At 37.9% G+C, this 27,849-nt stretch overlaps 7 protein-coding genes and 1 non-coding gene across 10 annotated transcripts; 3 read left to right on the top strand and 5 right to left on the bottom strand.

The window, feature by feature from the left end:
• Positions 1–549: 549 nt before the first annotated feature.
• Positions 550–5,398, top strand: LOC108817670 (uncharacterized). Of its 2 annotated transcripts, XM_018590423.2 has the most exons (5): positions 550–713; positions 1,130–2,948; positions 3,548–3,668; positions 4,217–4,276; positions 4,391–5,398. In XM_018590423.2, exons 2-5 carry the CDS (start codon positions 1,192–1,194, stop codon positions 5,156–5,158), a joined length of 2,706 nt encoding a protein of 901 aa, XP_018445925.1. In that variant the 5' UTR covers positions 550–713; positions 1,130–1,191; the 3' UTR covers positions 5,159–5,398. The 2 variants fall into 2 exon arrangements, with proteins under 2 accessions (XP_018445925.1, XP_056846547.1); XM_056990567.1 differs by lacking the exons at positions 4,217–4,276; positions 4,391–5,398 and adding an exon at positions 3,847–4,051.
• An 801-nt stretch (positions 5,399–6,199) lies between these two features.
• On the bottom strand, positions 6,200–6,949 carry LOC108816643 (polyadenylate-binding protein-interacting protein 5). Its single transcript, XM_018589204.2, has 2 exons — positions 6,616–6,949; positions 6,200–6,499 (listed from the first exon to the last, which is right to left on the bottom strand). Exons 1-2 carry the CDS (start codon positions 6,943–6,945, stop codon positions 6,335–6,337), a joined length of 495 nt encoding a protein of 164 aa, XP_018444706.1. The 5' UTR covers positions 6,946–6,949; the 3' UTR covers positions 6,200–6,334.
• A 472-nt stretch (positions 6,950–7,421) lies between these two features.
• On the top strand, positions 7,422–10,377 carry LOC108818325 (psbP domain-containing protein 5, chloroplastic). The gene is made up of 11 exons (XM_018591273.2): positions 7,422–7,576; positions 7,668–7,849; positions 8,673–8,796; positions 8,930–8,979; positions 9,111–9,178; positions 9,265–9,363; positions 9,456–9,515; positions 9,592–9,651; positions 9,760–9,814; positions 9,899–9,948; positions 10,038–10,377. The coding sequence occupies exons 1-11, from the start codon at positions 7,488–7,490 to the stop codon at positions 10,134–10,136; spliced, it is 936 nt and encodes a 311-aa protein (XP_018446775.1). The 5' UTR covers positions 7,422–7,487; the 3' UTR covers positions 10,137–10,377.
• A 215-nt stretch (positions 10,378–10,592) lies between these two features.
• LOC108818326 (FCS-Like Zinc finger 10) lies at positions 10,593–12,541 on the bottom strand. The gene is made up of 3 exons (XM_018591274.2): positions 12,299–12,541; positions 11,183–11,864; positions 10,593–11,030 (listed from the first exon to the last, which is right to left on the bottom strand). Exons 2-3 carry the CDS (start codon positions 11,845–11,847, stop codon positions 10,868–10,870), a joined length of 828 nt encoding a protein of 275 aa, XP_018446776.1. The 5' UTR covers positions 11,848–11,864; positions 12,299–12,541; the 3' UTR covers positions 10,593–10,867.
• A 4,873-nt stretch (positions 12,542–17,414) lies between these two features.
• Positions 17,415–22,049, bottom strand: LOC108814248 (protein ANTI-SILENCING 1). 2 transcript variants are annotated; one of them, XM_018586782.2, is made up of 12 exons: positions 21,642–22,049; positions 20,771–21,192; positions 20,521–20,692; positions 19,632–20,425; positions 19,342–19,368; positions 19,129–19,221; positions 18,862–18,940; positions 18,666–18,756; positions 18,261–18,363; positions 18,045–18,161; positions 17,725–17,887; positions 17,415–17,645 (listed from the first exon to the last, which is right to left on the bottom strand). In XM_018586782.2, exons 2-11 carry the CDS (start codon positions 21,146–21,148, stop codon positions 17,831–17,833), a joined length of 1,911 nt encoding a protein of 636 aa, XP_018442284.1. In that variant the 5' UTR covers positions 21,149–21,192; positions 21,642–22,049; the 3' UTR covers positions 17,415–17,645; positions 17,725–17,830. The 2 variants fall into 2 exon arrangements, with proteins under 2 accessions (XP_018442284.1, XP_018442285.1); XM_018586783.2 differs by having other exon boundaries at positions 20,771–21,172; positions 21,642–22,048.
• A 327-nt stretch (positions 22,050–22,376) lies between these two features.
• On the bottom strand, positions 22,377–22,449 carry TRNAF-GAA (transfer RNA phenylalanine (anticodon GAA)). The gene has a single exon. It is a non-coding gene; the product is annotated as a tRNA-Phe (tRNA).
• A 116-nt stretch (positions 22,450–22,565) lies between these two features.
• LOC108814692 (GTP-binding protein At2g22870) lies at positions 22,566–24,249 on the bottom strand. The gene is made up of 4 exons (XM_018587309.2): positions 23,696–24,249; positions 23,348–23,417; positions 22,997–23,159; positions 22,566–22,909 (listed from the first exon to the last, which is right to left on the bottom strand). Exons 1-4 carry the CDS (start codon positions 24,174–24,176, stop codon positions 22,691–22,693), a joined length of 933 nt encoding a protein of 310 aa, XP_018442811.1. The 5' UTR covers positions 24,177–24,249; the 3' UTR covers positions 22,566–22,690.
• Positions 24,250–25,584: 1,335 nt separating this feature from the next.
• LOC108817280 (uncharacterized) lies at positions 25,585–27,360 on the top strand. Its single transcript, XM_018589929.2, has 6 exons — positions 25,585–25,834; positions 26,011–26,138; positions 26,306–26,409; positions 26,499–26,586; positions 26,756–26,817; positions 26,917–27,360. The coding sequence occupies exons 1-6, from the start codon at positions 25,722–25,724 to the stop codon at positions 27,067–27,069; spliced, it is 648 nt and encodes a 215-aa protein (XP_018445431.1). The 5' UTR covers positions 25,585–25,721; the 3' UTR covers positions 27,070–27,360.
• Positions 27,361–27,849: the final 489 nt, after the last annotated feature.

Raw genomic sequence — 27,849 nt, 5'->3', positions numbered from 1 at the left:
TGATTTTTTTTCTATTTTCATAAAGATTTGTCCGAGAGTTTCAAAGATTTTTTTTTTTGGATGGCGTATGCTTCGTAAAGTAATTCTTGCTCAGATCTTCATCCAAGGGAAACCAATTGAACACACAATAAGTTCGTTTGCAATTTTGGAGGTGTGAAGAAAAAAACGTTAACAAAATTTATTGTAAAAGACGCGAAAAGACAAAGACAGAAAAAAAGAGAAAAAAAAATATATTTAAGAGTTTATTGATACGTAGTTTTAAAACTCTCTAAAGATCAGTCCCCAAAATCATATATTAAGGATCAGTTATCTTAATTTTATTTAGTTTTTGATTTAATTAAATGAGTTATTTTATTTAAAAAACTTCTTAAGAAACTGGAATAATCATGTCTAGAATATGCACTGAATTTGTTAGGAAAAAAAAACAAAAAAAAAAACTAAGAGGCTGTAAAGTCTAAAGGCCTTTTTCATGATTTAATATGGGCTTTATTCTTAAGCCCATTATCCCAATATATAGAGACACACGTGCGATCCACATCGAGCGAGGAGAGGAGCACACAGTTTTTATCACCAAGTAAAAAGAAGAAGAAGCCGATAATCCGCCTCATCCGGATTTGTTCATTAGGGTTTCATTCTTATCCTCTTGCCAACCGCCGAATCTCTTCATCTTCTACAAGCTCCTGTTGATTCGAGCCGCTACTTCTCGTATTCAGGTAAATCAAATCTATGTGAGATTGATTGACTGGTTTCGATTTGATGGATTTTGTTTTAGAATCGAAAGCTTTTAGGGTCAGTGATCTTTTGTTTAGATACATGTCGTTGCGATCCTGATTCTGGATTCGAATCGCATTTTGTTGAATCAGTCGATCTTCTGTATCAGCTTATTTGCCTACACATGTTCTGGCGAATTTTCGATCTCGATTTTTTTTCTTCATATGATCATTGGATCTAGTTGATTCCGTAGTGTAATTGAGGTCGTGATATCAGCTAAAGATGTGTTTTTTTTTTTGCGTTGGTGTGTGCCTCTCCTTATCTTAACGAGGGCAGGTTTCAAGCATTAAAATTGATATGGATGAAAGCATGACAAACAGTATTGACTCTTTTGTTTATTTGTTTGTTAACATCACAGCTTGTTGAGGTGAATGGTCTGTCTCTCTTGGGAATAAGAAACTTATAAAGAATCAAAGTTTGATGGAAATGGCGGAGTTAGGCAGGTCCATGCAGCTAGCTGGGAAGCGTAGCTCACCACCTGAAACTACTTTAAGCGGTACTGCATCGGAGGCACCAAACCAGCAGTGTCGACCATGGTTACAGCCATTGACCCCAGCAGCAAGCAATGGGATTCTGCATATTCCCACCAATGCGCTTTCTCAAAAGACCCTGAATTCGCTCATGCATGGCAAGAACGTGACGCTTATGGACTCTTCTCTCCAGAAACCTGGGAACCATCTGAATTCGCTCATGCATGGAAAGAATGTGTCGGTTATGGACTCTGCTCTCCAGAAACCTGGGAACCACGTTGTGAACAAGAAACAGAATATCCCACCTCGAGGGTCAGTGAAACCGATGCATGATGTAAATGAGACTGTGAGGTCCAAAATGAGGGAGTCATTGGCGTCTGCGTTGGCCCTGGTTCAGCAACATGATGAATTTCCGAAAGGGGAAGAAAATGTGAAGCGTGGAGAAAGCCCTGTGGTGAATGCTGAGAGTACTCAAAGTTTTCAACCTGCCTCACCTGCTAGCTTCAGCGTCCCTGTAGGCGAAGGAACCATGTCGGAGTTTCCCACCGATGTTGAAAGATCTGTGCAGAAGGACGGTGAGATTCCCGTCGATATCAGAATGGAAGATGTTAATCAATCTGATGGACTTAAGTCTCAATATGACGAGGTTTTCCCTCGAGATGAAGTTCCTTTTACAGATATTATTTTTTCCAACGATGACCTTTTACAGGGTAATGAACTCTCATGGGTTCTAGACAATGTTTCAGATCTTGGCGACACAAATGATTTTGGAACCGATGTTGAAAAGTCATTCCAGGATCCAGAAATTTTGGCTTCTAAAATTGAAATGGAATTGTTTAAGCTATTTGGGGGTGTGAACAAAAAGTACAGAGAGAAGGGAAGGTCCCTCTTATTCAATTTGAAAGATAAGAACAATCCTGAGCTAAGGGAAAGAGTTATGTCTGGAGCGATCTCTGCTGAGAGGTTGTGTTCAATGACAGCCGAGGAGCTGGCTTCTAAGGAGCTTTCTGAATGGCGACAAGCCAAAGCAGAAAAGATGGCAGAGATGGTTGTCCTGCGGGATACAGATATTGATGTCAGAAGTCTGGTGAGGAAAACACATAAGGGTGAGTTCCAGGTTGAAATTGATCACGTTGACAGTGGCATGGTAGATGTCTCTGCTGGTACCACGTCACGTAGCAGACGTCGACCCAAAGCCAAAAATCATTCTGCCGAAGCCACTCTCAATGATAAGACAGCAAAAACTGATCAAACAACTTCACGTGATACTCCTCCGTCAACTGAAGAGATCGATCCGATGCAAGGTTTGGCGATGGATGATGAGTTGAAGGACGTGGAGTTTCTTCCACCAATTGTATCCCTTGATGAATTCATGGAGTCCCTGGACTCTGAGCCTCCATTTGAAAGTCCACATGGTAATTCTGAAGTGCAAGTGTCTGCGTCCGAGAAAAGTGACTCCGAAGTTGGCCGACTCTCAAAGTCTCCTAAAGGATCTCCGAAGGAACCAAGTGACAAAGATTCTCCTACACCGAACCCCGAGAAGATTGATGAAGTTTCCCCAAAATCTGGTGATAGTGTCAAAGTTGATGATGTCTCTGGACTTGAGAAAACGCCTTCCAGTGCTGATATTAAGGGAGAAAAAGTATGGCATGGATTACTGCAACTGAGTATGTCTTCTGTAGTCCCTGTCACTGGAATTTTCAGAAGGTAAGTTCTTATCACGTAATTTTATCACTATTATTTTAATTCTTTGATACTGGATTCTTTGGGCATAGACGATTCTTTCCTTTTTTGTGCTGATAGTATTTATTCCTTTAAACATTGAGAATTATTGAACCGTTGCTTAGATTTGAGTTCTTTTACCAATTTAGATCTCTTTTCTGTTTCGACTGTATTAGTTTTGAAAAAGCGTAGGAATATATATATTTTGCTACGTAATTAAAAAGGCGTTCAGTGTTAGATACTGATAAGAATGCCTAGGATCAGCATAAATAGGAAACTAATGAGGTGTTTAAAGGGGTCAAGTATTTTGAGCAGAGTAGGGAATGCTCTAGAGTCCATGTCAAGGTTTAATGTTCTCCTTTGTATTAGTTTATAATGGTAGTTTCTTTGAGAAACCAGTTTCTGTTATTATCAGATAAGCTTGTGCAAAACCACCTTGGATGTTTTTTTGGTTCCTTAAGATTATCATCATGCTTGAATCTTTAGTACAGTCAAACGATTTACTACGTATGATTTGTGCTGATACTTGGTTTAACCTAATAATATTGAAGTGAGAATTCTCTGACTGGGTGTTTCTTTGGCAGTGGTGAGAAAGCAGACGCTAGCGAGTGGCCGGCAATGTTGGAAGTTAAGGGTAGAGTTAGGCTGAGTGGGTTTGGGAAGTTTATTCAAGAGCTTCCCAAGTCTCGATCCCGTACCCTAATGGTATACAAAGCTTTCTTTTGTTATCACTGTAGTAGTAGTAGCATTACGTTCATAAATAATCTCTTGCCTCAAACAACAATATCAGTAACAGCCCTTTTACTTGTTAAATATATAGTGCTTAACTCTCTCTTCCTTGTCTCATCTCAAAACTCTTCTGTCTTCTCTTCATGGAAACCAGAAAGCAAAGAGATTACAGTCACACTGTTCATTTCACTGGAATGCGACTCTCTTGAGCACAAGAGAACCAACTATATTGATTTGGTCAATTGTTGTATTATTTCATCCAAAAAAAAGTTGGATGCAAAATCCTTTATTTTTCTCTCCATATCTTGAGTTAATGTGTCTACGTGGGAGATGTATAGAATAATCACAAGCTTTCGATCCCTTCCACATACAAATACATAGGCAATGAACTTTCCATAACTTTGTTTACCATCCCAGACCTAAAGCCAAAGCATAAGCTAACGTTATATATACATTTATCAGAAAGCTGGTTCTTTATTTAGTCATGTATTCATGGGTGCTCTTTTTGTTTGTTTGCATTGCAGGTAATGTACTTGGCTTGTAAAGACGGCATTTCGAAGAGCCAGCGTGGCAGCCTTTTTGAGGTAAAGAAATCAAATATCATTTATTTAATAGTCTTTTAACTTGTAGTTTCAGACAACGCATTAGATATAACAGAAACAACGGTCTTAACCGTTTTTCTTCTTTTGATTTTGAAGGTTGTTCATTCCTACGTTGCTGATAAAAGAGTTGGCTACGCAGAGCCAGCCTCAGGTGTGGAGCTTTACCTTTGCCCAACACGTGGCGAGACTCTAGATTTGCTGACAAAAGTCATCTCCAAAGACCAGCTCGAGGAAATTAAGTCTTTGGATAGTGGGCTGCTTGGTGTTGTTGTGTGGAGACGACCCGTCAACAAGCCCAGTTTGAAACGTCAGCATTCTCACGCTTCTTCTGGCTCTAGAGCATCTGTTGTGCCTGAAAACAAGAAGCAGAGAGGGAATCTCACAGAGAAACCTCTTGTTGCTGCATCAGTGGGGAACAATCATCATGGTTATGGAGGCAAAGCTGTGGAAGAAGATGATGATGATGATGCGCCACCTGGGTTTGGTCCTGTAGCTTCGAGAGATGATGATGATTTACCGGAATTTAACTTCAGTTCATCATCGGTCGTGCCAGTTTCTTCTCACCAGCCATTACCGTCTCAACCCAAGTCTTTGGATCAAGTAAGACAGCTCATCCACATGTATGGAAACTCTGCAAGGAGCTATAATAATGACAATGATGATGACGACATACCAGAATGGCAGCCAAATGTCCCTAGCCACCAGCTTCCACCACCCCCGCCTCCACCTCCTGGGTTCAGACCTGAGATGGGTATTCAGGATCAAAGCAGGACGATGGTTAGACCGCCTCAAGATGGTTGGTGGGATAATCAAAATGGAGGGCAACACTATGATCAGAACGGGTCAAGAAACAGAGGATTTTGAAATCTCTGTTGATAATAGATTGTTTCTCTGTAATATAGTGTTTTTTTTTCAATTGTTTTTGCTAAATCCCTCTCTTTAGCTTTTTGAAAAACTTGTTTACCTTCGCTTTGTAGCCATCGTAGAATACAAACCTCGAAGTAGTCCCAACTTCAAAAATAAAACTTCATAGACATTTGTGCTTTGTTTCTTAAAAAAAGAAAAAAACATTTGTTTCTTTTTCAATAAAAAGTTAAAACCACTTCTCCGCCTGGAAGAGTTTTTAGCATATTACATATTATGAGATCAAGTTTCCTAGAAAATAAAATTTGCAGGAACTGAAAACGGATCGTTTCGTTGCTATTAGCTCAATAGTTTATCGCTACGTCAAGAACACATCTATCACATGAAGAAACGTCTTTTTTTTTTTGATCAACGAAGAAGAAACGTCTCTAAAACAGGTTGTTGCTGACAATTTGAGAGAGTAGGATTGTTATATGATGCGGCCCGTTTTAAGCCCGAAGTATTCTGAGTTCAGACCAGTAAGGTAAAGCCCGTCCCTGATTTTGGGTTTTTGGCATTAACCGAACCGCAATCGGAATCAGAAAAAAATAACAGGTTTCCTTGAATTCCCTCAAATAAACGGTACCATCATATTTGTATCTAAATGCATGATTAACTTCGGTCTCTTAACCGGGATTCTTAGTCTATGATTTAACATTTCTTTTATATTTTTTAGCTAAGAAACATTTTTTATATTTCTTATTTAACAGACGATTTTTATATTTTTTTAGTTAAAATTTTAAAAATTAAGAACCGTTTTTTAATCGAAATTAAAAACTTCAGTTAAAATACTGAGATTAATCATGATTAACCAAGACCGTTGGCGTTCTTTTTGGTGAATTTTCTTCTTATTATTATAAAGTATCGACATTAAATCATTAACATATACCCATTGCAAACAAAGGGGTCCAAGAAACCAAACTAATCTGCTAATCAACACAACACTTTAGATTTGCACTTGCACAAAATAAAAAAACTATACTCTTTATCATATATCACTTAGCCACTTTCATTAAATTCCTCTAAGATTACATCAAGTTCATTAATACACAGCCCCCATTCATTACTGTACTTATTATGGGTGTGCATACACAAATTAAATAATTAAAAAAAAATCACAACCAAGGTATCATCAGATCAGGCCGATACAGGTGCACTGGGGATAACCGATGATGATGATGCAGCGACTTCAGTAGCTACCTTCTTTTGTGTTGAACCTTTTGAAGTCGAAGGCCCTGATTCACACATATTCCCAATATCCAGCGTCTCTAGGAGGTTTTCGTGAGCTTCATTGCTGTATATCTACAGGAAGGTAGATCAGAATCACTACATTAAACTTTAGAAGAAAGAAAAAAAATGTGACAAGGTCCTATGATGTTACAAGTGAATGAGATAGGAGAGATGAGTAATGAATCTACCTCAAGCTGATTGAGCATCTCAATGGTTGCTTCAAGATCACCGCTATTGGCCAGGTATACATCAGTAATAGACTCTTGAGAGAGACCAGAGAATGTCACTAAAAGGTATTCAATATCCATGTCTATCTCCATCTCCATGATCTCCATCTCCATATCCAGATCATCATCATCCCGTATCAGCTTGTACGCCACTTCAGACGAATTCTTGGGCACCGTCACTTGGACGCCTGCAAAACTCATCTCCATATCAACATGGTCCACTCTTTTATAGAGTGGTACGTATGATGTTGCATGGGGATTCAATGCAAATTCTCCCCCTCCTGGCTTCATTGCAAATGCTCCTGTCTTGGTAAGAAAGATACTGCCATGTTCGAAACTGGTATCCGTTAACAAACAAGAGACATAAGACAGCAATATATAATAACACGTAAAAAAAGACATACATTATAGAACCTGCTGGTCACGAGTCACTTTACTGTATGAACAAATACGATGAGAAAAAGAAAACAAATAAGAAACACAAGATTTTATTTTAAAAAATGATGGGAAGAAGAGAGATTATATGCAAATGGACTCTTGACCTTGTCAACGATCGAAGTAAAAGGGGAAGAAAAAACGAAAGATTAGGAGAGAAAATGAGCTTACGTACCAGAGAAATTAACTAAAAGCGTTGACGAGGTCACGAGGGGGTCTGCTTGGGTACACGATTAATTTTATTCTTGGCCCGGATAAGGATCGAATCTGACGTGTCTTCTCTTTCGGTTTAATAATACTGACTTTTCAAACCGGAAATTAGAAATTAGAAATTAGAAATTAGTAAAATTCGGTTTAGTGTTTGGTTATTGATATCAAAACAAGAAAAGAGTGGATAGATGATGAGGTACAGAGGAAGAAGAAGGAAGGCAATAACCATGGCTCTTCTCTCTCCATCTTTCTCCTCTCCCTGCTATCGTCTTCACAGGTAAATTCATTTATCTGGAGTATTCGCGCCACATTGGTTCTTCATCGTCGTCGTCGTCGTCGAAAGCTTTTTGCGATTTTCAATTCTTCAGGTGCAGGAGGAGCAACAGCATTTCGAGCAAGTATCGTCATGGAGGAGAATCAAATGAGCTGATCATTTCTCCTTCTCGTGTTTCTACGAGGAGATCGGAAGAGGGACTTTCTCGTAGGGATTTAGTGTTAATTGGTCTCTCTTCTCCCTTATCTACGCTCTTGCCACTGTCGTCGTCTCCTGGTAAAGTTTTTTTTTTTATCTTTTTAGCTAAGATTTTTTGGAAGTAATAGAGTTAATATATCTTTCAGTGTTTATGTAACAACCTGTCCTGCGGAACCACTCGTCCGTAGACCCAAGCTCACAGCGCTGCAGCGCACCGACCCCAACCCCTCTATTATGAGTTCTCACTAACTCCATAATTAGGTTGTTGGTGAGACTCGAACCCAGGTCCTCACCTTTAACAGCATTCCCACAGGACAAACTGTCACCAATTGACCTGCAGATCAATTGATGACAGCTTGTCCTGTAGGAATGCTGTTAAAGGGTGAGGACCTGGGTTCGAGTCTCACCAACAACCTAATTATGGAGTTAGTGAGAACTCATAATGGAGGGGTTGGGGTCGGATCAATTGGTGACAGCTTGTCCTGTGGGAATGCTGTTAAAGGGTGAGGACCTGGGTTCGAGTCTCACCAAACCTAATTATGGAGATAGTGAGATCTCATAATAGAGGGGTTGGGGTCGGTGCGCTGCAGCGCTGTGAGCCTGGGGTCCATGGGCAGGTGTTCCACGGGACGGGTTGTCACAATAATGATCAATTGGTGACAGCTTGTCCTGTGGGAATGCTGTTAAAGGGTGAGGACCTGGGTTCGAGTCTCACCAACAACCTAATTATGGAGATAGTGAGATCTCATAATGGAGGGGTTGGGGTCGGTGCGCTGCAGCGCTGTGAACCTGGGGTCCATGGGCAGGTGTTCCACGGGACGGGTTGTCACAGTTTAGGCAATTAATCATGTTACCTATCTTCTGTAATGCTAGAACGTTTTGTGTTTCTGTTCTTTTGCAGTCACTTTTGCGGCAGTGAAAATGGGTGGAGAAGAAGTTAAAATGGGTTCCATGGTGGATGATATTAATGCTTATTCTTATGCTTACCCACTCGAGCTTCCATCCGAGAAGCTTGTCTTCAAATGGTATTCTTATATATGTCTTCACTCACGAATGACTGAATCTTTCGATGAAAATGATTCCTAATATATAGTTCAAGTTTATATCTCACTTTAACATAAATTATTAATATTAATATTAATATTAATATTATGCAAGGGTTGAATCAAGAAAACCTGAACGTTACTCTTCAGCTGCGCCACTCTCTCGTAACTTCCTTCCTTCCTTTTAACTCCTTGCATTTCTTGAGTGCTTTTGTCCATATTTGTATAACCACCGTTCTAGTTACTGTATATGCCATCAAGTTTTAAAACTGAATCTGTTTCAAATGGTCCACCAGCTGATGCGCGTCTACGGATTGTTTCTGAACGACTTGATCTCATCGACAACCTAGTCATTTCTATTTCGGTATAGTTTATGGTTGGTTTGCCCACTTACCAGAAACACTAAATCTCTTTCTCGCCTCATGTCTTTAAATTGGTTCTTCGATCCAGATAGGTCCCCCAAACCCAAGCTTCCTAACTTCAAAAGACAAGAAAACATGGACTGCCAAAGACGTAGCTGACTCTGTTCTCTCTGATAAATCAGCTCTGGTAAACCCCACATCTTACATGACCACACACATCACCATAACAAACTTTCTCAAAATTGTTTGAATAAGTATGTGTCTATAACCTTTCTGCAGCGTGTCACTTCAAGTCAACGTCTAGAAGAGAGCTCGGTTCTTGATGCACATTCTACTGATGTAACTATCATCTTCTATTTACAAAATAAATTGAATCTACAAAACGCATGAGCCCCATATGTTTTACTTTATGCAGATTGATGGGGAGCCTTACTGGTACTACGAGTACCTTGTCCGCAAATCACCTACCAAAATCGTATCTCTCTCTCTCTCTATATCTGAGTAGATCCTTCTTGTTTAAAGACATAATGGGTTTGAGTGATGTTCTGACTTATTTGCCTTGACTGTTGTGTTATTTGGGCAGGCCGAAGCATCAAAGATGTACAGACACTACATTTCTTCAACAGCTGAACGGGATGGTAAACAAAACTTTTTTCACGAGAGATTGATTGTTAACACTAATTTAAAGCTCATGACATTTTCCTGAATCTCACACTTTGCAGGGTACTTATACACCATGAATGCCTCAACCCTTGGCAAGCAATGGGACATGGTAACAAAACCTGTAACTTTCTGTTAATCTTTTGTGTTTAATAAGTGTGAAGATATCTGATTTTTGAGTCGTTTGTATAAAATGCTCAGATGGGACCGGTGTTAGAAAGAGCAGTTGAGTCCTTTAGGCTTCTTCCTCCTACTGATAGTTATGTTCCTCCATTCAAGGATCCATGGAGGTTTTGGTGATACTTCCATCTACTGTACCTCAAAACTTTTCTTCATCAAAGCTGCTGCTTCTTCCTTTTTGAAACTGTAGTTAAAAGTTTTGATAGGAGAGGTTCAGAATCTTGATAGCTCTCTCACTCTCAGTTATGAAAGTTGTAGGGACTAGTCTTCCCCAACTTTGAAGATCTTGTTTACTGCCCAATGTATTGAGAGATGTATATTTGCATGACTTCTAAACTCATCCAAGCATGTGTTCTTCGAACTGAGAATATACTAAAGATCAAAGCAGATATATTATTACATAATATACACAAAAAAAGAGAGTTTCTTCATAGCTCCTCCTTTCATGGGACTTTGCTTAATACACCGACTTCTTTGAAACTCGTCTCTGGGTAAACATCAAGAGATAACTGAAGGGGGAGCCACAAAAACCGGCATATTCTACCCACTTCTTACATATAATTTAAGATTGTCATCTCTGAATAAGAGAACCATATACTTATATAAAGATCCATAACAATAAACACCCACCATAGCCATGAAAGATTGAGAGACCAAATAATGTATTTGTCAGGTAGCAGAAGCACAAGCAATATACAAAAAAAATGATCATCCATGGCCGCTTTGATTTAGAGAAACCAGCAGCTCCTTTTTTTTTCTTTTGAACAGATGATCAGCTCAAGCTTCTACCCTTCCCCTTTTTTAATGGACTCAAAACCGATCATGGAAATGGTGGGGTGCCTTTAGACCTCTCAGCCAACGGTGAAGATCACACCGTTGCTCTTCTTCTTGGTGAGGTCCTTGTCTGAAGATGAGTCAGACTTGGCTGCTTCTTCATCTTCTTCCTTCTCCCTTTCCTCATCTAGAAGAATCACCTCTGAACGGCACTCGCTACTGCAGAAAGCTTTGTATCCTCTGGAAAACAAAACGAAGACACACCCAAATTTAACTAAACATATTTCAGTTGTGTACTATTTTGGTTTACCACTTTAAAGAGCCATATGCATTTCTAGATAGCAAAGTAACTTAAGTGCACAAAAGGAGGAAGAGAAGAAGAAGAAGAGTACCTGTACATGTATATATCTTTCCCTATACCCAACTTCTTGCTGCACAAGGAGCAGAAGCTCAAGAAGTCACTGGGAGGAGGTAGTAACTCATCATCAGTATCAGCAATCGTTGTCAAGTCAAGAGGAGCAATAACAAAAATGCTCTCTTTCTTGTCTTCACAACAAACTTTCTTCGTCGTCTCATCATCGTGCTCTAGCGACTCCAGAACCTGACTCCCGAAAATATGAGTGGTTTTGGGGTTGTGACCATGCGAGATAACACGAGTATACTCCTCCTCTGCGATCTCAACTTCACTTTCAATAAGCTGCTCATTAAGTGGTCCTTGTTGACAAGCATCAATGATGTTAGGTTTATCATCCTTTTGGATAGGAGATTTGGCAAAGGGGTTCATCATCAACGAACCAAAGATCATGTTTTTACTATCAGGCGATGGGAGAAGGATCCTTGAGGAATCAGTGTGGTGATCATCGAGAGAATCCACAATCCTCAAGCCTACTTTACCAGAATCCCAGCTCCTCTGATGCATCCTCGTGATTGACCTCAGAGAAGAAGACCCACCAAAGGGATTCCCTAAACTCGAGAACAATCTGAACTCCAGAGGAGATGTTGGGCTCCAAGCTGTTTCGTAATCTGACAGAGACTTGGAGTTTGGTTGTTGAGACATGATTATTGATCTGGTGTCTGGGAAACAACACAAGAGGAGGGGTAAGTGTTTCGTTCAGATGATGATCGGACACAATCAGACTAATGGAAAAAAAAATGACAGGTTCTCAATTTGACAAAAGAGTTTGGTTACAATGTCGGATAAAAGCAAAAAGCTTTCATCTTTTTTTTTTTTGAACATAAAAAAAAAAGCTTTGATCTTTCAATAAGCAAAGGAGCAAACTTTTTGAAACAGAAGGTGACCCAGATGAGAGAAGGAACATTCAAAACAAAGGATATATCATCGGACAGATTATTTACTAAGAAACCCAGAAAAGAAAAGAACTTTGAAGTCTATAGCAGCAATCTGGAGAAGAAAATATAAAAGCAAGCAACATTGCACCAAAAAAAATAAATAAATAAAAGAAACACTCGTATCAAAGAAGAAGAAGAAGAAGAAGAAAGAAAGGCACCTGGGGTTTTAAACAGGACTTTCAACTCTATTGACAAAGGATGTGTTGTCTGATGAAGATGAAGAAGAAAGACAAACAATGAGAAGTTTTCGTTTAATATTTGTGCAAAGTCTTGTGAGGTACTCTTCTCTCTCTCTTTCCTCAAAATCAGCGAAGCAGTGAGCTTCTCAGATTCTCTCTCTCTCTCTCTCTCTCTCTCTCTTGAACTCACGTTTTAAGTTAAGTTCTCACACAAATGCAAGTTAGTAGGGTCTATGTAGCTGATAAAAAGAAATTAACAACAAAAAAATAGTTACCTTTCTTATCATATTTAATTCATGTAAATAGTGTTTATTTAATGTAAATACTATTTTTATATATAATCGGCGGAAAAAGTGGCTGAAGTGACAGAATAAAAATGATAGCACTTCTCTGTCGAAATTCTTTGGTTTGGCAGATTTGGCTCTCTTACTTTTTGCCTATTTTATTTGCTTGCCTGTTCTTTTTCTTTTCTACTCTTTGCATGTAAGAAAAAGAAAGAGATTAGTTTAGTGTTCAATATGTTGTTTATATGAGCTTAGGTAAGTAACAAATTAATTTAGAGTTTTATATTCTCACATAGATGTCTTGAGTATTTATTAATTATTTATATATATATATATAAATAATTATTACGATTGTTTTGTTAGTTGAACTTTTCAATAATCTACAAAAAGCATATCATTTATGATTTCTCGTATTTGAAAAACAAAAATAACAGTTCAATTATTTTTTAAAAATATTTTTTTAAAAAAAATAATTATTACGATTGTTTTGTTAGTTAAACTTTTCAATAATCTACAAAAAGCATATCATTTATGATTTGTCGTGTTTGAAAAACAAAAATAACAGTTAAAAATTGTTTTGCTTTAATTTAATTTTTATATATGAAATGCAGTGTTGAGATAATATATTAAAATAATAGTTTTTACTAAATAACATCATTAGTGTAGGAATAAAGCTCACCTGTTAATATATAAATTTTCAAAACTAATAGTTAAAGTTATCATTGAAAATTACAAATAAGGTTTCAAACTAAGGTAATTTTACAAGGTTTCTAAGAGATAATCATTTTGAGAAGTGACAAAAAGAACAAGTGTATGTTAATTTCCTTAAGTATATATCACCTTCCAAAAACTTCAATATTCTCCTTACATACTTAGCCTGTAAGTTACTTTTATCTGCATACGTGATTTTTTTTTTTTTTTTGAGAAAGAGCTTTGCGCATACGTAAATTTTAACGTTTTTTTTTGCCATCTGAAAAATATTATTAAATAAAAGAAGTTTACAAAAGACCCATATCAGACCCATTCACAAAAAACCGAAAAGCCCACGAAACAAAGCAAAAACGCTCAAGCCCAAAGAAAAAACCGAGCCCAACAAGCCACTGCTCTTCACACCTCATCTCTCACGTGTTGAAATCCAAACCCGCAAGGAGACGCGTGTCGAACGCCAGAACCTTGTCGTCTCGATCGGCTAGAGCTTGCCGTCGGGGTTGCCACCGCACTTTCAGCGAAATTGCAAGTCACCAACTCCATCTCAATCGGAGATCGACGCTGAAATAAACGAAACCAGACCACCGGAATCACCGGGAGAAGACCAAAGGTCTCCGACTCCATCTCCAACGACAAATATTAGAAGTATGGGAATCATCGGCATGCAAACTGGGTTCGATCTTCAGAGAGTTTAAAGTAGTGTAAGTTAATTAATTTTTTTTGTCGAATAATAAGTTGATTAAATAAGCTAAATTTAATAGGCCTGTTTATGTATGCTCTTGATTAGTTTTCTTTTTTATGGATAGTCATATTTTCATTTAAATAATGTTTTTCAACGTCTATTTTTTGCTGGTTAAAATATTATAATAGTGGTGTTTACTTTTGCTTACGTTTAATGTAATTTCTCTTTCTCTCTCTTAAAGTCTCAGTTATGTCGACATTATATAATTATTATTGTGTCAGAATCTACAAGAAATGGTGAAATTATAGTTGGTTTTAAATACAAGTAAAAGAATCCCTATAGAGCATTATATTTTTTTGTCCTTTTTCTTTCGGTATTCTACTTTTGCTTTCTACATTTTGCCATAACATATACTTATTTTGCTTTCTTCATTTTAAATAGGCTGTCGCCACATAATCACCCTATAACAATATTATAAGACAAAAGGTTATCGTTTGTTTCTAGTTTATGCTCAATTTACAAACATCACTTTTATATTTCTAGTAAAACAACAATATTATAAGACAAAAGGTTATCGTTTGTTTCTAGTTTATGCTCAATTTACAAACATCACTTTTATATTTCTAGTAAAACAACAATATTATAAGACAAAAGGTTATCGTTTGTTTCTAGTTTATGCTCAATTTACAAACATCACTTTTATATTTCTAGTAAAACAATTTATTAGAAAGTTCTAGCAATCCTTGATGAAAAGAATCCTAGAAAAACTCTCAGTCTTCTTTCTAGAAAACTTCCGTCGTGAGTAGCGTTTTCCGGACGACAGATGGGCTTCCACAGCTACCACCGTCGGTCCGGTTTTCTCCTTTTCTTTTTTTTCGTTTTATGTTGTTTTTTTTTTTGGTGTCGCCTCTCCTCTTGGCGGTCGGCCGGCCTTGACTCTGGTGTTGTACCTAGTCTTCTCAGGCAAACGGTTGGCTTCTAACTCCGCGTCGTACGGTACATGCGTGATGACGGCGGCTCTGTTTTGGGACTCCCAGTCTCTACTTTTGATTACGGTGGTGTGTGTGAAGGCTTTGTTTCCGGAGGAGATCCCGGATTCCGGTGGATGCTCTCCGGTGAAGAAAACTCAGGTGATGTTGATGGTGAAACCAGTGGCTTGGATGAGAGCTCGAGATTGTCTCGATGAATCTCTCCAATCAAGTGAGCCATGGTGAAACCGATGGGTGCGGCGGCAGCAGAATCCGGCGAGTTCTGGCGAGACCATTGGCGGTCTTCGTTTTCTCCGGTGATGCATGTCGGCTGGATCACGACTAGCGTCAAGGTGACGCGTGTTATGGGTGGTGTCTCAATCGTGAGCGTCTGTTTGCGTGGTGCGACGCGTGGCGAGAGGAGCGGTTTAGGTAGTTTGGGCTTTGGCCCACCGTTTTCTTTTTCATGTTTTAGGTCCGTTTGTAATTTTAATTGGGTTTCCTTTGTCTCTGTACTTTATGGGCTTCGGTCCTTTAATAAATTCCATTTAGATGGCAAAAAAAAAAGAATCCTAGAAATCCATCAAGACATCAGGCAAGAAGACAACACAACCATAGAAAAACAAGTAGTAATTATTCTAGACATAACTCCAGAAAGGCATATTTACATAAATGAAATTTACATCTCCCAGTAATATCAGTATATACATATTTAATAAAATAGATGTGTAATATATATATATATATACACTATTCATTGTGCAACGAAATGTAAGATCTGTAAATGAAATCAGGGTGTTGTGCTACAACTTTGTGGTTTGTTCTGGTGGGGTATATAATCCAATCTAATAAAAATCGAATCAGGTTGGATTGATGTGACAAAAAATCAGGATCATGTCCGCGTTGGTTATGTGCATATATATACACTATGATCATCTACCCTACCAAAATCATACTAGGTAACAATATATATTTTACTTTTATTTACACAAAAATTGACTGCAAAAAAAGACCCCAAAAATTGACTGCAACTCCATAACTAATATTTACAGAATTATCAAGCGTTAAACTGTCAATTTGTATACCAAATCTATACAAGAAAGTGTAAAATACTAGAACTGCAGGATGACAAAAAATAATCATATATTTACGGTCAATATTCTTTTTTTTTTAACTACTCGGTCAATAATCTATTTATAATTTTATTCATTGCAATTTGTTGAAAAGTGAAGTCCTTGTAAGAAATTGCTAACCTTATAGGTTGAATTGATTTGAGCTAACTTATAGATCCCCAAATCCGTTAAGAATTTGTGTTAGGTATGCTAATTAGCATCTTACATAATAATATCATCTTATGGTCGAATTATTGATGATAGATTAGACATTATATGCATATTTTCATACACACAAATCGAAAATACGAATATCACATAGCATTTATAGAGTGATGACACAATGCTATGTGAAAATAGTAACCTAAGAAAAGAAAAGAAAAGAAAAAAGAAAAACATGTAAGACGTTGACGGTCCGGCCTGCAAGGAAACGGCTAGGAATAAGATCAGCTATCGTCATCATCGATTGACCGACGAGATCTTTCAACTGCGTGGACACTCCTCTTTACGCCGCGTGGACCCGAGTCACCTTTAACCTGCCCAAGTGAATCATAGTTAACACATTTTTTTACAGTTTTACTTACAACCATCATTCACTTCTTTTCTTGTCGTCTTCTGTTCTTCTATTACATGACGACACGTTCACCCGTCCGTGTCAGGTTTTAAAACGATGCGTTTGGGCTCACAGCCTTAATTTACTTTTTATAATAATAAAATCTTTAATACGCCTTTCGAAAAATTCCTTTTGTTATATTTTATTTTATTAGGACGCAAAATCAATAATACTCCCTTTTTAAAATACTGCTAGGCGGGTTATGTAAGAGGTGTGTCTGATAATTCCCTATTATTTTAATACACTATTTAGTTTTATGATCGGTTATAATTAATCAATTAACTGATTAGAGTGTGATTAGGCCTTTGTGGTTGATGCTGGAGATGTAACAGGCAACGGATTTGAGAGTGTCGTGTAGAACGTACATTCATATGATGTGTTGTGTCGGTGATAACCTTTTTCACCACAAACATATCTTTCTTTTCTTCACCAAAAATCAACGTTTTCTCTTTTAATATTACTTTGCACTGAAATATAGATTTGATTCAATATTCTGCTAATACCTTTTAGACAAGAGTTCAATTTCGTGTACCTTTAAATCTCTACAACTTGTCTGCAGAATAGTACTAATGTAACTACAATATATAGAAGTTACCACATGTCAAGCACATATATTGAGGTTCGCATATCATTTCAAACAGTAGTATAAGTCATCAACGCAAAAATGTTTTCTAAGCAGCATATATAATATATATTAATGTAAATGTTTTTGACAACAAGACTATCTATTTTCCATAATTCTGGCAAAAATTTATGATCTTATAGATCACTAATGTATGCGGCAAAACAAACTTAGTCAAATGAAATAAGTAACTAATCAAGAACAATCTTACATGGAACTTGTGTAAAGAAAACCTACCAGTCATAAAAATCTGAACGTTACAACTCAAAAGTAACTCCCTTAAACTATACCCAAGGCGGTTGTCCGATTGAGAAAAGAAGCCTCATCAGCATGTTTCCTACACACAAGGAAGAAGTAAAAAGAGGATCTTAATCATCATTTTTCCCGCAGATAAACTCAAGAAAACAAGTGCTAACCGTGTCGAAGTTGGTGGATTCGATGGCAAGATATTTCTTTCTTAGTACCATAGCAAGATTCTCTTTAGTCACCGTCTTAAGAAAAGATTAGATCAATAGTATGAAGCTACGGTAGTTTAGGCTTGAAGTTAATCCGCTGCGACTTTCTCTCATCCAATTGCCGCTACAAGAATTTAAAGATTTTGTTATTCTACAACATAACAAGTTCATGGTCCATGGGCCATAGACTTAAGTGTTTATATAATGATATACTGTTTCAATCATCTTTAGTTTAAGTCGAAATAGTGTAACAACTGTCTGTCTTATCAAATCTAATATACCTTAGATACCGTTTCAAGGGCATGGTCAGATCTGGCTCGGTGCAACCGCCACTCCATTGCCATTTCAAATTCAAGGGTGTTCGGCTGAGAACCACGCGACGTAGACACAGAATCTCTCTGGAAACAAATTTTAAAGACCAAACGAACAGGAAACTTGTTAAAAGGAACGAAAGAATTTCAAACTTGTGTCTGAAAGGGGGGTAGTGAACACGATACCGTCTCTCGTCGCGTTTGAGATTTCTGTAGTTTGATATGGCCGCAGAATGGTGAAGACGGCTTCCCAGGAGGATTGACCTTAGCGAACGCCCCAATAAGAGGCCTGTAAGCAGAAAAGGAAGATCATAATGCACACATGCATACACATCACATCACAAGCACAGACCAATCGTTCAAAGTGAAACAAAACTTAGAGAATGTCAGTTTCTAAGAGGGCTAATTTTATGTGCAGTATCACAAAACATAATGTCTCAGAGATGTTTGATTCTTGAGATACCAAAGCTTCATGGTTTCTTTTCTAAACCCATATGTATGTTTTGAACTGAAGCTAAGGTCATGTTAAGAGACCGATAAACTATACAGTATAAATTTATGCGTTTTATGCTAAGAGAAAAGGTAGTTTACCTCCCATTTGATAGCAACAAGCATCCTTCATCAAGTCTCGTTATCGCTCTTACTGCAGCTTGTCTTGAATTGAATATGACCAAAGCTTCACCTGTACATCAACCGGTGCGAGATGCCATAGTAAGGCTCCTCATTCTATTTCTAGTAAGTGAAAACCATAAAGTGGAACTCCGGGTGAGTAAAATGGTACGCTTACCAATATGAGAAAAAGCGAGTGATGTACGCTCTATCATCCTCGCTGTACATAGCTCATTCAAAGCAGAAAAGACTATATCCTGAAATATAATTTATAAATTTCTTAGGTGAAACATATAAAGAGAGTGAGAGGGAGAGAGACAAAGGACGTTTCCATGAGGTAAACCAGCAAACAGCTGCACTGTTTAAGGTAACATTTGATTAAATAAATACCAAATAGGTGAAAGAGACACTCCTAAATAAGTTGCTTTAGAAGAATCGCTAATACCTGCACTTCCTCAGATGTATAAGTAGGATCCAAGTTTTGAAGGAGAACCAGTTTCTCTTCCTTTTCTGCCTCCCTCATACTTTCTTCCCAAGGCTGTCCATGGTTTCGAAAAATATTTACAAGCATGTAAACACACAGAAATGGAGGCAACCAAAAATGAAGGATTCACAGAACTAGCACGCAAAAGGAAGGAAGGGAAAAAAAAATACTTACGAGAGGACGAAACCATTTGCTGTTTACCTGAGATCAAATAAGAAGGAAACAAAAATCTATTAGATAAATCCTCCATGTTTACAAGGACTGTGGCAACAAGTAATAGGAAGAGAAGAATGACAGAACATCACTACCACCCTACAAAACACAAAGTGAAAGACTGTAAAACAAAACTGCTACTTTTTAGAATCAATTTCTTGCAAAACAATATCCTTGCATCTAAAAGGCTTTACATTCACCAGATAGTCTCACCGTAACCAATGTACATAGCATGAACAGTACAAACTTACAGCATCCGGCTTTCTGCTCACTTCAGTTACTTGACAATTTCTTTTGTAATCAGTTTCCACCATCTTGTCCTCAGCACGTTTTATTAGCTTACCATCAAAGCTCGGTCTCTTAGATAAACCTTTCTCAGTTCCAGTTTTTGCATCTTTTCCTTCAGAAACTGACACCCCAAGATATGGCTTCTTCTTAACGAATCTGGACTCCTCGGCAGCATCTTCACCTCCTGTCACTTTCTCTCTAGGTCTCTTAAAAACATCTGTATCTCTTTTACCCTCAGTACTAGCGTCCCGCTGCGAAATGTCTGTACTGCGTCCATTTGATACTGTGACAGAACCATCTAGTTTCTGTTTCTTTCGAGGCCTGTCGTCCAATCCATTCGACTCTCTACTATCTCTCTCTCCAGCGGGCATAGACTTTTGTTTAATCAACGGTTTCTTAGAGCCAGAAGCTTCACAACTGTTACTACATCTATCTTCCGGAGGCATAGATTTTTGTTTAATAAATTGTTTCCTAACTTCATTTTCTTGAGCTTTGCCGTCATCATGATCTCCTCCAGAGCCAGAAGCTTCGCAAGAGACGTGTTCACTAGTGTTTTGCTGCACACTAGAATCCTTGTTAGAATTGCTTTCTCTACAGTCAGAAGATTCAGTAGAGTTATCTTCAGTATTCCGAACTGAACCAGAAACTGAAAGACCATTTGGTTTCAAACTATCTGGACTTCCATTTACATCAGCTTGGATTTTCTGTACAGGAGCTACTTCTTTCTTACTACCCGCTCTGTTAAAGATACATTTAACTGCATATGATAGTAAATAAAATTAATCAAGATTAGCTATTGATCCAAGAAGAGAATATCAAAAGCTAGCACAGGAGATGAAAACACAAAGGTACCGTCAACTCCAGCGATTTTATCATCTATTGTATCCAAGACTTCGCAGCTTCCAACATCAAATGCTCGGCGAAATACAAAGTCTGATGCCTTGATTTCTTCATCATCTGCTGGTTGTGGATTCCTTTCGTCCTTTGAAATGCAGAGAACAGAGCACTTTCCACAGATTGCTTCCTAGTGGAATAAAAGTCTTATCAGTAGTACAGATGAAGGTGCAATATTCATGAAAGCCAAATCATGGTCAACACTTACCAATGGGTTGACACTAGCGAGGCCTGGACCTTCGCCGGAAGCCAAAAACAGTTCGTTTGCAAGTACATCCGGGACTGCTTCAACTACACCTGGCGGCATCTCAGAAGGTTTAAAGAACCAGAGAAGCTTGACTTGCCTAGGGTGTTTCGCACGCTTATTAGTGTGTTCCCAAATTTTGATGATCTTGCCAACAAAGAGTTCGTCAGAGTCCGGCTCGTTGGGATCGGTGACCAAGACACAGTCGTGAAGACAGTATTCATCACCGTCAAAGGTGAAAGATTCATAGAACCTGACGTCTTTCTTTTTTCCACCAACTCCTTTCTGTTTTCCCCACTTGAATTCTAAGCCTTCATCTACTGATGCTGCTGCTTCTTCCATTCTCTAAAGTAGTAGTTATTTAACCTGGGACAAGCAGTAGGATACTGTACCCAAATCAGAATTGCATCTAATCAACGAATAGAATTGACTATTTTTTTCACAAGGATAACTGAGAATGGCCTCAAACAAGGTGCATAAACACTTGTCCCGAGCTCACTACATTCCAATACTAACAGATAGATAAAAAGAAAAGACATAAAACTAATCAATCCCATGAATCTCTACTAACATAACCAACTCTCTATCAGTTGTGAATTAAAACAAAATAACATCCAATAAACTGAAATAATGTGTGACATGAGTCATGACCAAAGCATAAGAAGTATTCAGGACTCAGACTAATGTAAACCAAACTAAAGCGGGACAATGTATATAGTACAAACTAAAAACGGTTCACCAACAAAGTAGAATAGAAGTAAGAACAAAAGATCAACAAAAACTAACCAATTGCTAAAAGTTCACACTCTTAACAAAAAAAAATAAAAAATTTTACCTTTCTTCACTGGCCAAATCAGAGTTTGGGATTAGCTTTCGGGGAAAAGATGATCGAACCAATGCTCGAAAATCAGAGCAACTACTTGAGTTCGGTTAAACCAAGGTTAAACAGATATGGAGGCCCGGTTATCGCGGAGGGAGAACCAAAAGAACCCTAATTTCTCGTTCAGCAGTTCCGCCACTTCATCCTACCCATATTTTATCTTCCGCTCAATTTTAGAAATATATATATAATAATTCAAATCGTATCTCTCTGTGGAGCGAATCCCTCCTCTTGGTATTCAATTCTGTCGAAAAGAACTGGTAGAGGAGACACAGTTCGTGTAATTGACGAAAGCGCTTTTCTTTTTTGTCTGGGGATTTGATTTGATTTTTTCATGGACTTATGTATTTTAAACGAGCTTTTACAAAATAATTAGGTTAATCAAAATTTCCTTTTCCGAATGATTAAATCCTAAATCTGAAACGGTTTGATCGACCGGTAAGATGTGCTTTTTCAGACAAAAAGGAAGGATACATGGTATGTTTTGTCTTCGTTAGGGCTTATAATAGTTGGGTTTAGAGATGTTGAGCTCTTGTTATATTGGGCTCTGTAACTGCTGTCGTAAAGCTAAAAGCCTAGAAGTTTAGAAGAGTTGGGTTTAGATATATTGGGCTTTTGTGATATATGGGCAATTAACATCGTTAAAATAAACGCCAACGTTTTTTGACCTTACGAAATAAAAAAATATATTGCGGTGAGCGTGGATCGAACACGCGACCTTCAGATCTTCAGTCTGACGCTCTCCCAACTGAGCTATCCCCGCAAGATGTTAACATGTGCTGTATCAATCTATATCAATCTATATAACTATATGTTTAGTAATTAAATTTCAAAAGAAGGGAAGGCACCTGACGACTTGTGTAGTATACAGAAAACAAATAGAAAACCAAAAATATTACAATTGCATTACTATAAAACATTGCTCAATAATTGATACACTACTGTCTTTTAACACAGAAGTCTCCTTTCTAATAAAGATGATATGAAGAAGTGTGGTTGGGTTCTTAGTGTTTGAGCCAGTAGTTTCTTAGCTGAGCCATATGCAACAATATCTCGTCCCGACCTTGATTTGTCACACTGCTGGTCATAATCCATGGTGGTGTTGTCTCAAAGAATCCTTGTATCAAATCTTGGAACTCCTTTATATTCTCCTCTGGTCTCTTCCCTCCGTTTTTCTTCTTCTTCCTCTTGTCACATTTCGTGAATACCATGGTCATTGGAACCTGAGATTACAGTGATTCAGTCCACAGAGACATGCCAAAACTAGTAGATATCTTCCACTAATGGGTTTCTTCTTTCTTTTTTTATACCTGGTTTTGACCAAGCCAGCTAGCGTAATCGAGATCGATTTGCTTAGGAGGAATGCTGGCATCGACTAGCAAAAACACAGAGACTAATGTCGATCGGTTGAGGAAATAGTCTTTGGTGAATTTGTTCCAGTCTTGTTTGAGTTCATGCGGTGCTGATGCATACCTGCCAATATCTTAATGCATTAACTTCGTTTCTTATAGCGAATAGAAACTGAAAATTGGACAAAACTGAAGATATGACTGAGAGACACTTTTAGAACATTGTCATATTTAGATTCTGATGGCCAGAGGCAATTAAAGGGAGAATGGCAATGGTTTAATAAAGCATGTGATATATAAACAAAAACTTACCCGTAGCCAGGCAAATCTACCAAGTACCAATTGTCGTTGATCCGGAAATGATTAATGCATTGCGTCTTTCCTACATCAAGAATAAATCACCTAGAATTATAACGAGAACCACAAAGTAGTCTAGAGCAAAACAAAATAAATTATTGCAAGAACCTCTTGTAGAGGGATGAGTATAACAAAATATTGACTCATAATAACTTGATCCTAAAATTCTGAACATTGTAATGCTTATAGCCAAATATATATACTCAAAATGCTTGTAACAACATCTTTTAACAACTCAAGGCAACCTGAGAAGATATATGAGAGAATCACACACACACACACAGTAGCAGAATGAATGATTACCAGGTTTCTTAGAGGTCAAGGCAAGGCGTTTCCTCCTCACCAGCGAATTGAGGAGCGAAGATTTCCCAACGTTGGATCTCCCGACGAGCGCGAACTCCGGAAGCCCATCCGCCGGGCAATCCTCCGTCCGGACGCTGCTCTTCACGTAGTCGGCCTGAGCCACCTGCGCGTCCCTCGCGTACTTGCTGAGCACTATGTTCGAGCCCTTCAGTATCCTCGCCGTTAGGTCGTCCCGGGAGATATCCGTGTCCGGCGGAACGAAAAGCTTGTCGAGCGGTATCTCCACGGGAGCATCTTCCTCCAGATCGGACGAATCGGAGACGGGGAGTGGTATGGGCTCGACCGTGGCGAGATTGGATTTGGGCGGGAACGAGAAGAGGGTTCTGGCTAGTGAAACCGGTGGCTTAGACCGGTGGTTTAAGAGATTGAAATGCGACGGAGAGAGAAATAGATGAAATCTCGGAAGCTGAGCTATAATCATATCTGATTGGTGTTTCTTCGGTTCTTTTGTATCGGTGTAGATTTTTCTCTCTAGATTATGGGGGCAGCCATGAATGTTGGGTGGTGGTGTCTGGATGAGGACTTTCCTTTTTTTTTACAATTAGGCCACTCTATTTCTATGATTGTATCAATTCTTCACTGCTTCTTTGTTTTATCACATAGTTTTATTCAGATGAAATTGTATTTCCTGATAAGATTTTTATATGGTTATCTTATGTAAATTCTTAAACATTAGTCTCATTTCTAATAATGGTTCTGCTTACACGGTCCTTTCATATGATAATAATATATCCTTAGAATTGCAAGAGCTTGCACTCTCCGGTCCGGCCACTTCTGCGACTATCCCACAATCTAGCTTTGATTTTAATGATTTCTTTGTTTTGGGTTTATCAACACCATCACTGCCTCTTTTAAAACTTAACCCAAGAGCTGTTCTAGATCCAGGCGTCTTCCAACAGAAATGGCGCCAGTTGCTGATATCGTTAACACATACTCCCTCTGTTTTTAAATAATACATGTTTTGAGATTTTCACACTTTTTAATAAAACATATTAAAATTTACTTATTAGTGCATAGTTTTTTGTTATTTTATATTTCCTATATTTCTAAACCAATAAAATTTCAAGAAATGCAATTAATGTTTTTGAGATTCACAATTATTCATAATTAGTTGACAAAAGTTACATTGAAAATATGAAAAATACATCTTTTTGAAACAAAAAAAATTCCTAAAACATACATCTTTAAAAAACAGAAGGAGTATTTGTTTTTTCCCGCAACTTTTACCTTGTTATCCTATTCATGAAATCATGGCGCCAGTTACTGATATCATTAACACATTTCTTACACTGATCAAACACATGCAGAGCCATTTCATTCACTGCATCACATCGGGTGGCCAATCTCCAAACTTCAAGTTCTTCTTCTTTGTTCAAAAGGAATTAGAACCATCATCAAACTATCTCACTGATTGTGTATCATAAACTCTTCATCGACCAAGACACAGATAAAAGTGCAAAACGGACAAGCAGAGTACGTCTCAAGCATCTGCAACCGTATTTGCAACAGCCTTATCCAAGTTTGGCATATCTCGTAAGTTCAGTGGATGGATCTCTACATTTTGGTAAATGCGGTAATACCGTGATGAGTTTTGTAGTCTCTCTCACCTTAAATCACATTACTTTTGGAGTGGTACTTTATTATCCTCAAGACTTGGAACTTTCAGCTTCAGTACACGCTGTTACTTTCAACAAATCAATAAATGAAATAAAAAAGTTATGGGCATCATTCGTTATATTTACAAAAATGAAGTTTACTTTTGTAAATTTAGTTTTTATAAAGACGACGCAGGAATAAGTGTTTTTTTCTCTCTCTCTTTTGCGTTTAAAACTTTTAATATTCTCTCGAGTGGTTACGATTTCTTTCTTCATTGTCGAATCGAAACTTGTAGGAAAGAGAGAGATAGAGAAGTGAGAGAGGGGGGAAACCCTAGATTCGATTTGGTTCGCTTCTCGAATCGAAGGCGATGGTGTTCTACTTCAAGGCACGACCAGATGCTGGGGACTACACCATCTTCATGGGGCTCGATAAGTTCGAGAACGAGGAGCTCATCAAGTACGGCTTCCCCGAAGACGTCTGGTAACCGATGATAATATTCTTTTTATTTATTTTCCGATCATCTATTGTTCTCGTGTTGTTAATTTAGCTGGTTTGATCGAATTCCAAAATTTGATATCCCTTTGTTTATGGTCAGATGTGTCATAATGAATGATCTATTGTAAATTGGGAATCATTTGGGGAATATTGTGATGCAGGTTTCACGTTGATAAAATGTCCTCAGCTCACGTCTACCTGAGGCTGCATAAAGGCCAAGGCTTTGATGACATTAGTGAAGGTGTGCTGGAGGATTGTGCTCAGCTTGTCAAAGCTAACTCCATTCAAGGTACTAATATCTGAAGCCCCTTTGCTACTTGCCGTGAACTTAACATTTTACATAACCATAGGTCTTGGAGTATCGGTTTGTTCCCCATTTCTCAGTTTTAGAAAGAGGTCGCGTATAGGTTATATACTGTTTTCTTACCGACTGGTGTATTTGGGATTATGTGCCAGGCAATAAGGTGAACAACGTCGATGTTGTGTACACTCCGTGGTCCAACTTGAAGAAGACTGCCTCTATGGATGTTGGTCAAGTTGGCTTCCACAATTCAAAGATGGTATACGCTTCTTCTTGATCTCTCTCTCTCTCTTGAAAATAAAAGTGATTGTACATACATGAAAATGTAATCTTTTGTGTGTCTTTAAGGTCCGGACTATCAGAGTGGAGAAGCGAGTCAATGAAATAATTAACAGATTGAACAAAACAAAAGTTGAGAGAACCCCTGATCTGAGAGGTATGTTCTTTGGTTTCTGAGCTCGCTCTTCCTGAAATTCCAGTAGATAGAGATCATGCATACATCTTTCTTCTCGTTCTTACAGTTTTCAAGTGACTAGCTTTTTCAGCTAGTACTAGTATATGTTTTAAATCTTTTAAGTTGTATGGTTGTTGTTTCATAATGAAAGCCGAGAGAGAAGCAGTGAATGCTGCAGAAAGAGCTGAGAGGAAACAACACCTGAGGGAGAAGGTCAGTTTCTGTTTTGGTCCTTGTCATCTTCTTAATCTGTGGAAAACTCTACTGATCAGGATTTTAACTAAAATCCTCGTTGTTTATGGGTTTTTGCAGAAGAAACGTGAAGATATTGAGAGGCTTGAGAAGGAGAGGCAAGCAGATATGAGGAGTTACAAGGGGTTAATGGTAACTGATAAAATGACATCCAACAAAGACATTGCTTCAAGCAACAAGTCTATTCAAGAACTCGAAGATGATTTCATGTAAGAAATGCGGGCAAAAACAAACCCCAAGTTGGTAAACATTCTGGTGGTGCTGTCCTTCAAAGAAGGTTTATCATGTTGTTTCTACTAGCCTTGGATATAATGATGATTGATTTCATCTTTTGTTTCAAAGTCTTTGATGAACCTAAACCCCTAGTTTTGTTCTTAGACTATGAAACAGAGCATTATATGATATATGTGATGTATAACACAGGCGAGCCAGTGATCTGGTGCGATCATGGGGGGTTTACTCTATCTTTACTGTGTTTATCTAAAATAATTTTACCACCGCTAATAGTTTTAAATTTTTACTAAAAATCCGAGTATTAATTTACCAGATAGGTAAATACTAGGTATTTTATTGATTAGTTTTGTCTTTTATGGAATTCTTCTCGTTTTTTGTTCAACATCAAGGCTTGCATCTTTTTCTGAACATATGTAGTATCCGCTTTTCATATTAATTTTTGTTTTGGATTTGATTGATTTAACCACACCTTCGACTGTTTTAAAATTAACGACAAATTAGTTTTAAGCAACGATATCATACTCAATCCACACCAGGCAGCTATTTTCTCAAATTTGTCTGAAATTTTAATATATCTGTAAGATTAGTCAGCTATCAGCTTTAGTCCCATGGTTTTAAACAGTTCAAGAAGGTGGCCCCAAAGTCAATATTATAAACCAAGTAGTCCCAACAAATCTGTAGAAAATCAATGGGTATATAATTAAATATCGGGGTAAAATTCGAAATAAAGGGAAAAAGAAAGGGGGAGAAACAAATAAT

Source organism: Raphanus sativus, chromosome 7 (assembly GCF_000801105.2).
Source record: "Raphanus sativus cultivar WK10039 chromosome 7, ASM80110v3, whole genome shotgun sequence".
NCBI lineage: Eukaryota > Viridiplantae > Streptophyta > Magnoliopsida > Brassicales > Brassicaceae > Raphanus > Raphanus sativus.
Note: the sequence above shows the minus strand (reverse complement) of the source record. Positions and strands in the feature narration are given on the sequence as shown.

Coding starts and splice junctions, on each gene's coding strand:
- LOC108817670 (XM_018590423.2), top strand. CDS start 1,192: ATGGAAATGGCGGAGTTAGGCAGGTCCATGCAGCTAGCTGGGAAGCGT. Junction 2,949..3,547: donor GTCACTGGAATTTTCAGAAG/GTAAGTTCTTAT, acceptor TTTCTTTGGCAG/TGGTGAGAAAGCAGACGCTA. Junction 3,669..4,216: donor CTCGATCCCGTACCCTAATG/GTATACAAAGCT, acceptor TTTGCATTGCAG/GTAATGTACTTGGCTTGTAA.
- LOC108816643 (XM_018589204.2), bottom strand. CDS start 6,945: ATGAAGCCAGGAGGGGGAGAATTTGCATTGAATCCCCATGCAACATCA. Junction 6,500..6,615: donor AGATGCTCAATCAGCTTGAG/GTAGATTCATTA, acceptor ACCTTCCTGTAG/ATATACAGCAATGAAGCTCA.
- LOC108818325 (XM_018591273.2), top strand. CDS start 7,488: ATGATGAGGTACAGAGGAAGAAGAAGGAAGGCAATAACCATGGCTCTT. Junction 7,577..7,667: donor CCCTGCTATCGTCTTCACAG/GTAAATTCATTT, acceptor TCAATTCTTCAG/GTGCAGGAGGAGCAACAGCA. Junction 7,850..8,672: donor GCCACTGTCGTCGTCTCCTG/GTAAAGTTTTTT, acceptor GTTCTTTTGCAG/TCACTTTTGCGGCAGTGAAA.
- LOC108818326 (XM_018591274.2), bottom strand. CDS start 11,847: ATGTCTCAACAACCAAACTCCAAGTCTCTGTCAGATTACGAAACAGCT. Junction 11,031..11,182: donor AAAGATATATACATGTACAG/GTACTCTTCTTC, acceptor TTTGTTTTCCAG/AGGATACAAAGCTTTCTGCA.
- LOC108814248 (XM_018586782.2), bottom strand. CDS start 21,148: ATGGAAGAAGCAGCAGCATCAGTAGATGAAGGCTTAGAATTCAAGTGG. Junction 19,369..19,631: donor TGAGCAGAAAGCCGGATGCT/GTAAGTTTGTAC, acceptor ATTTGATCTCAG/GTAAACAGCAAATGGTTTCG. Junction 18,757..18,861: donor ACTCGCTTTTTCTCATATTG/GTAAGCGTACCA, acceptor GTTGATGTACAG/GTGAAGCTTTGGTCATATTC.
- LOC108814692 (XM_018587309.2), bottom strand. CDS start 24,176: ATGATTATAGCTCAGCTTCCGAGATTTCATCTATTTCTCTCTCCGTCG. Junction 23,418..23,695: donor CTTGACCTCTAAGAAACCTG/GTAATCATTCAT, acceptor TTCTTGATGTAG/GAAAGACGCAATGCATTAAT. Junction 22,910..22,996: donor GCTGGCTTGGTCAAAACCAG/GTATAAAAAAAG, acceptor CTGTAATCTCAG/GTTCCAATGACCATGGTATT.
- LOC108817280 (XM_018589929.2), top strand. CDS start 25,722: ATGGTGTTCTACTTCAAGGCACGACCAGATGCTGGGGACTACACCATC. Junction 25,835..26,010: donor GGCTTCCCCGAAGACGTCTG/GTAACCGATGAT, acceptor ATTGTGATGCAG/GTTTCACGTTGATAAAATGT. Junction 26,587..26,755: donor GAGAACCCCTGATCTGAGAG/GTATGTTCTTTG, acceptor TCATAATGAAAG/CCGAGAGAGAAGCAGTGAAT.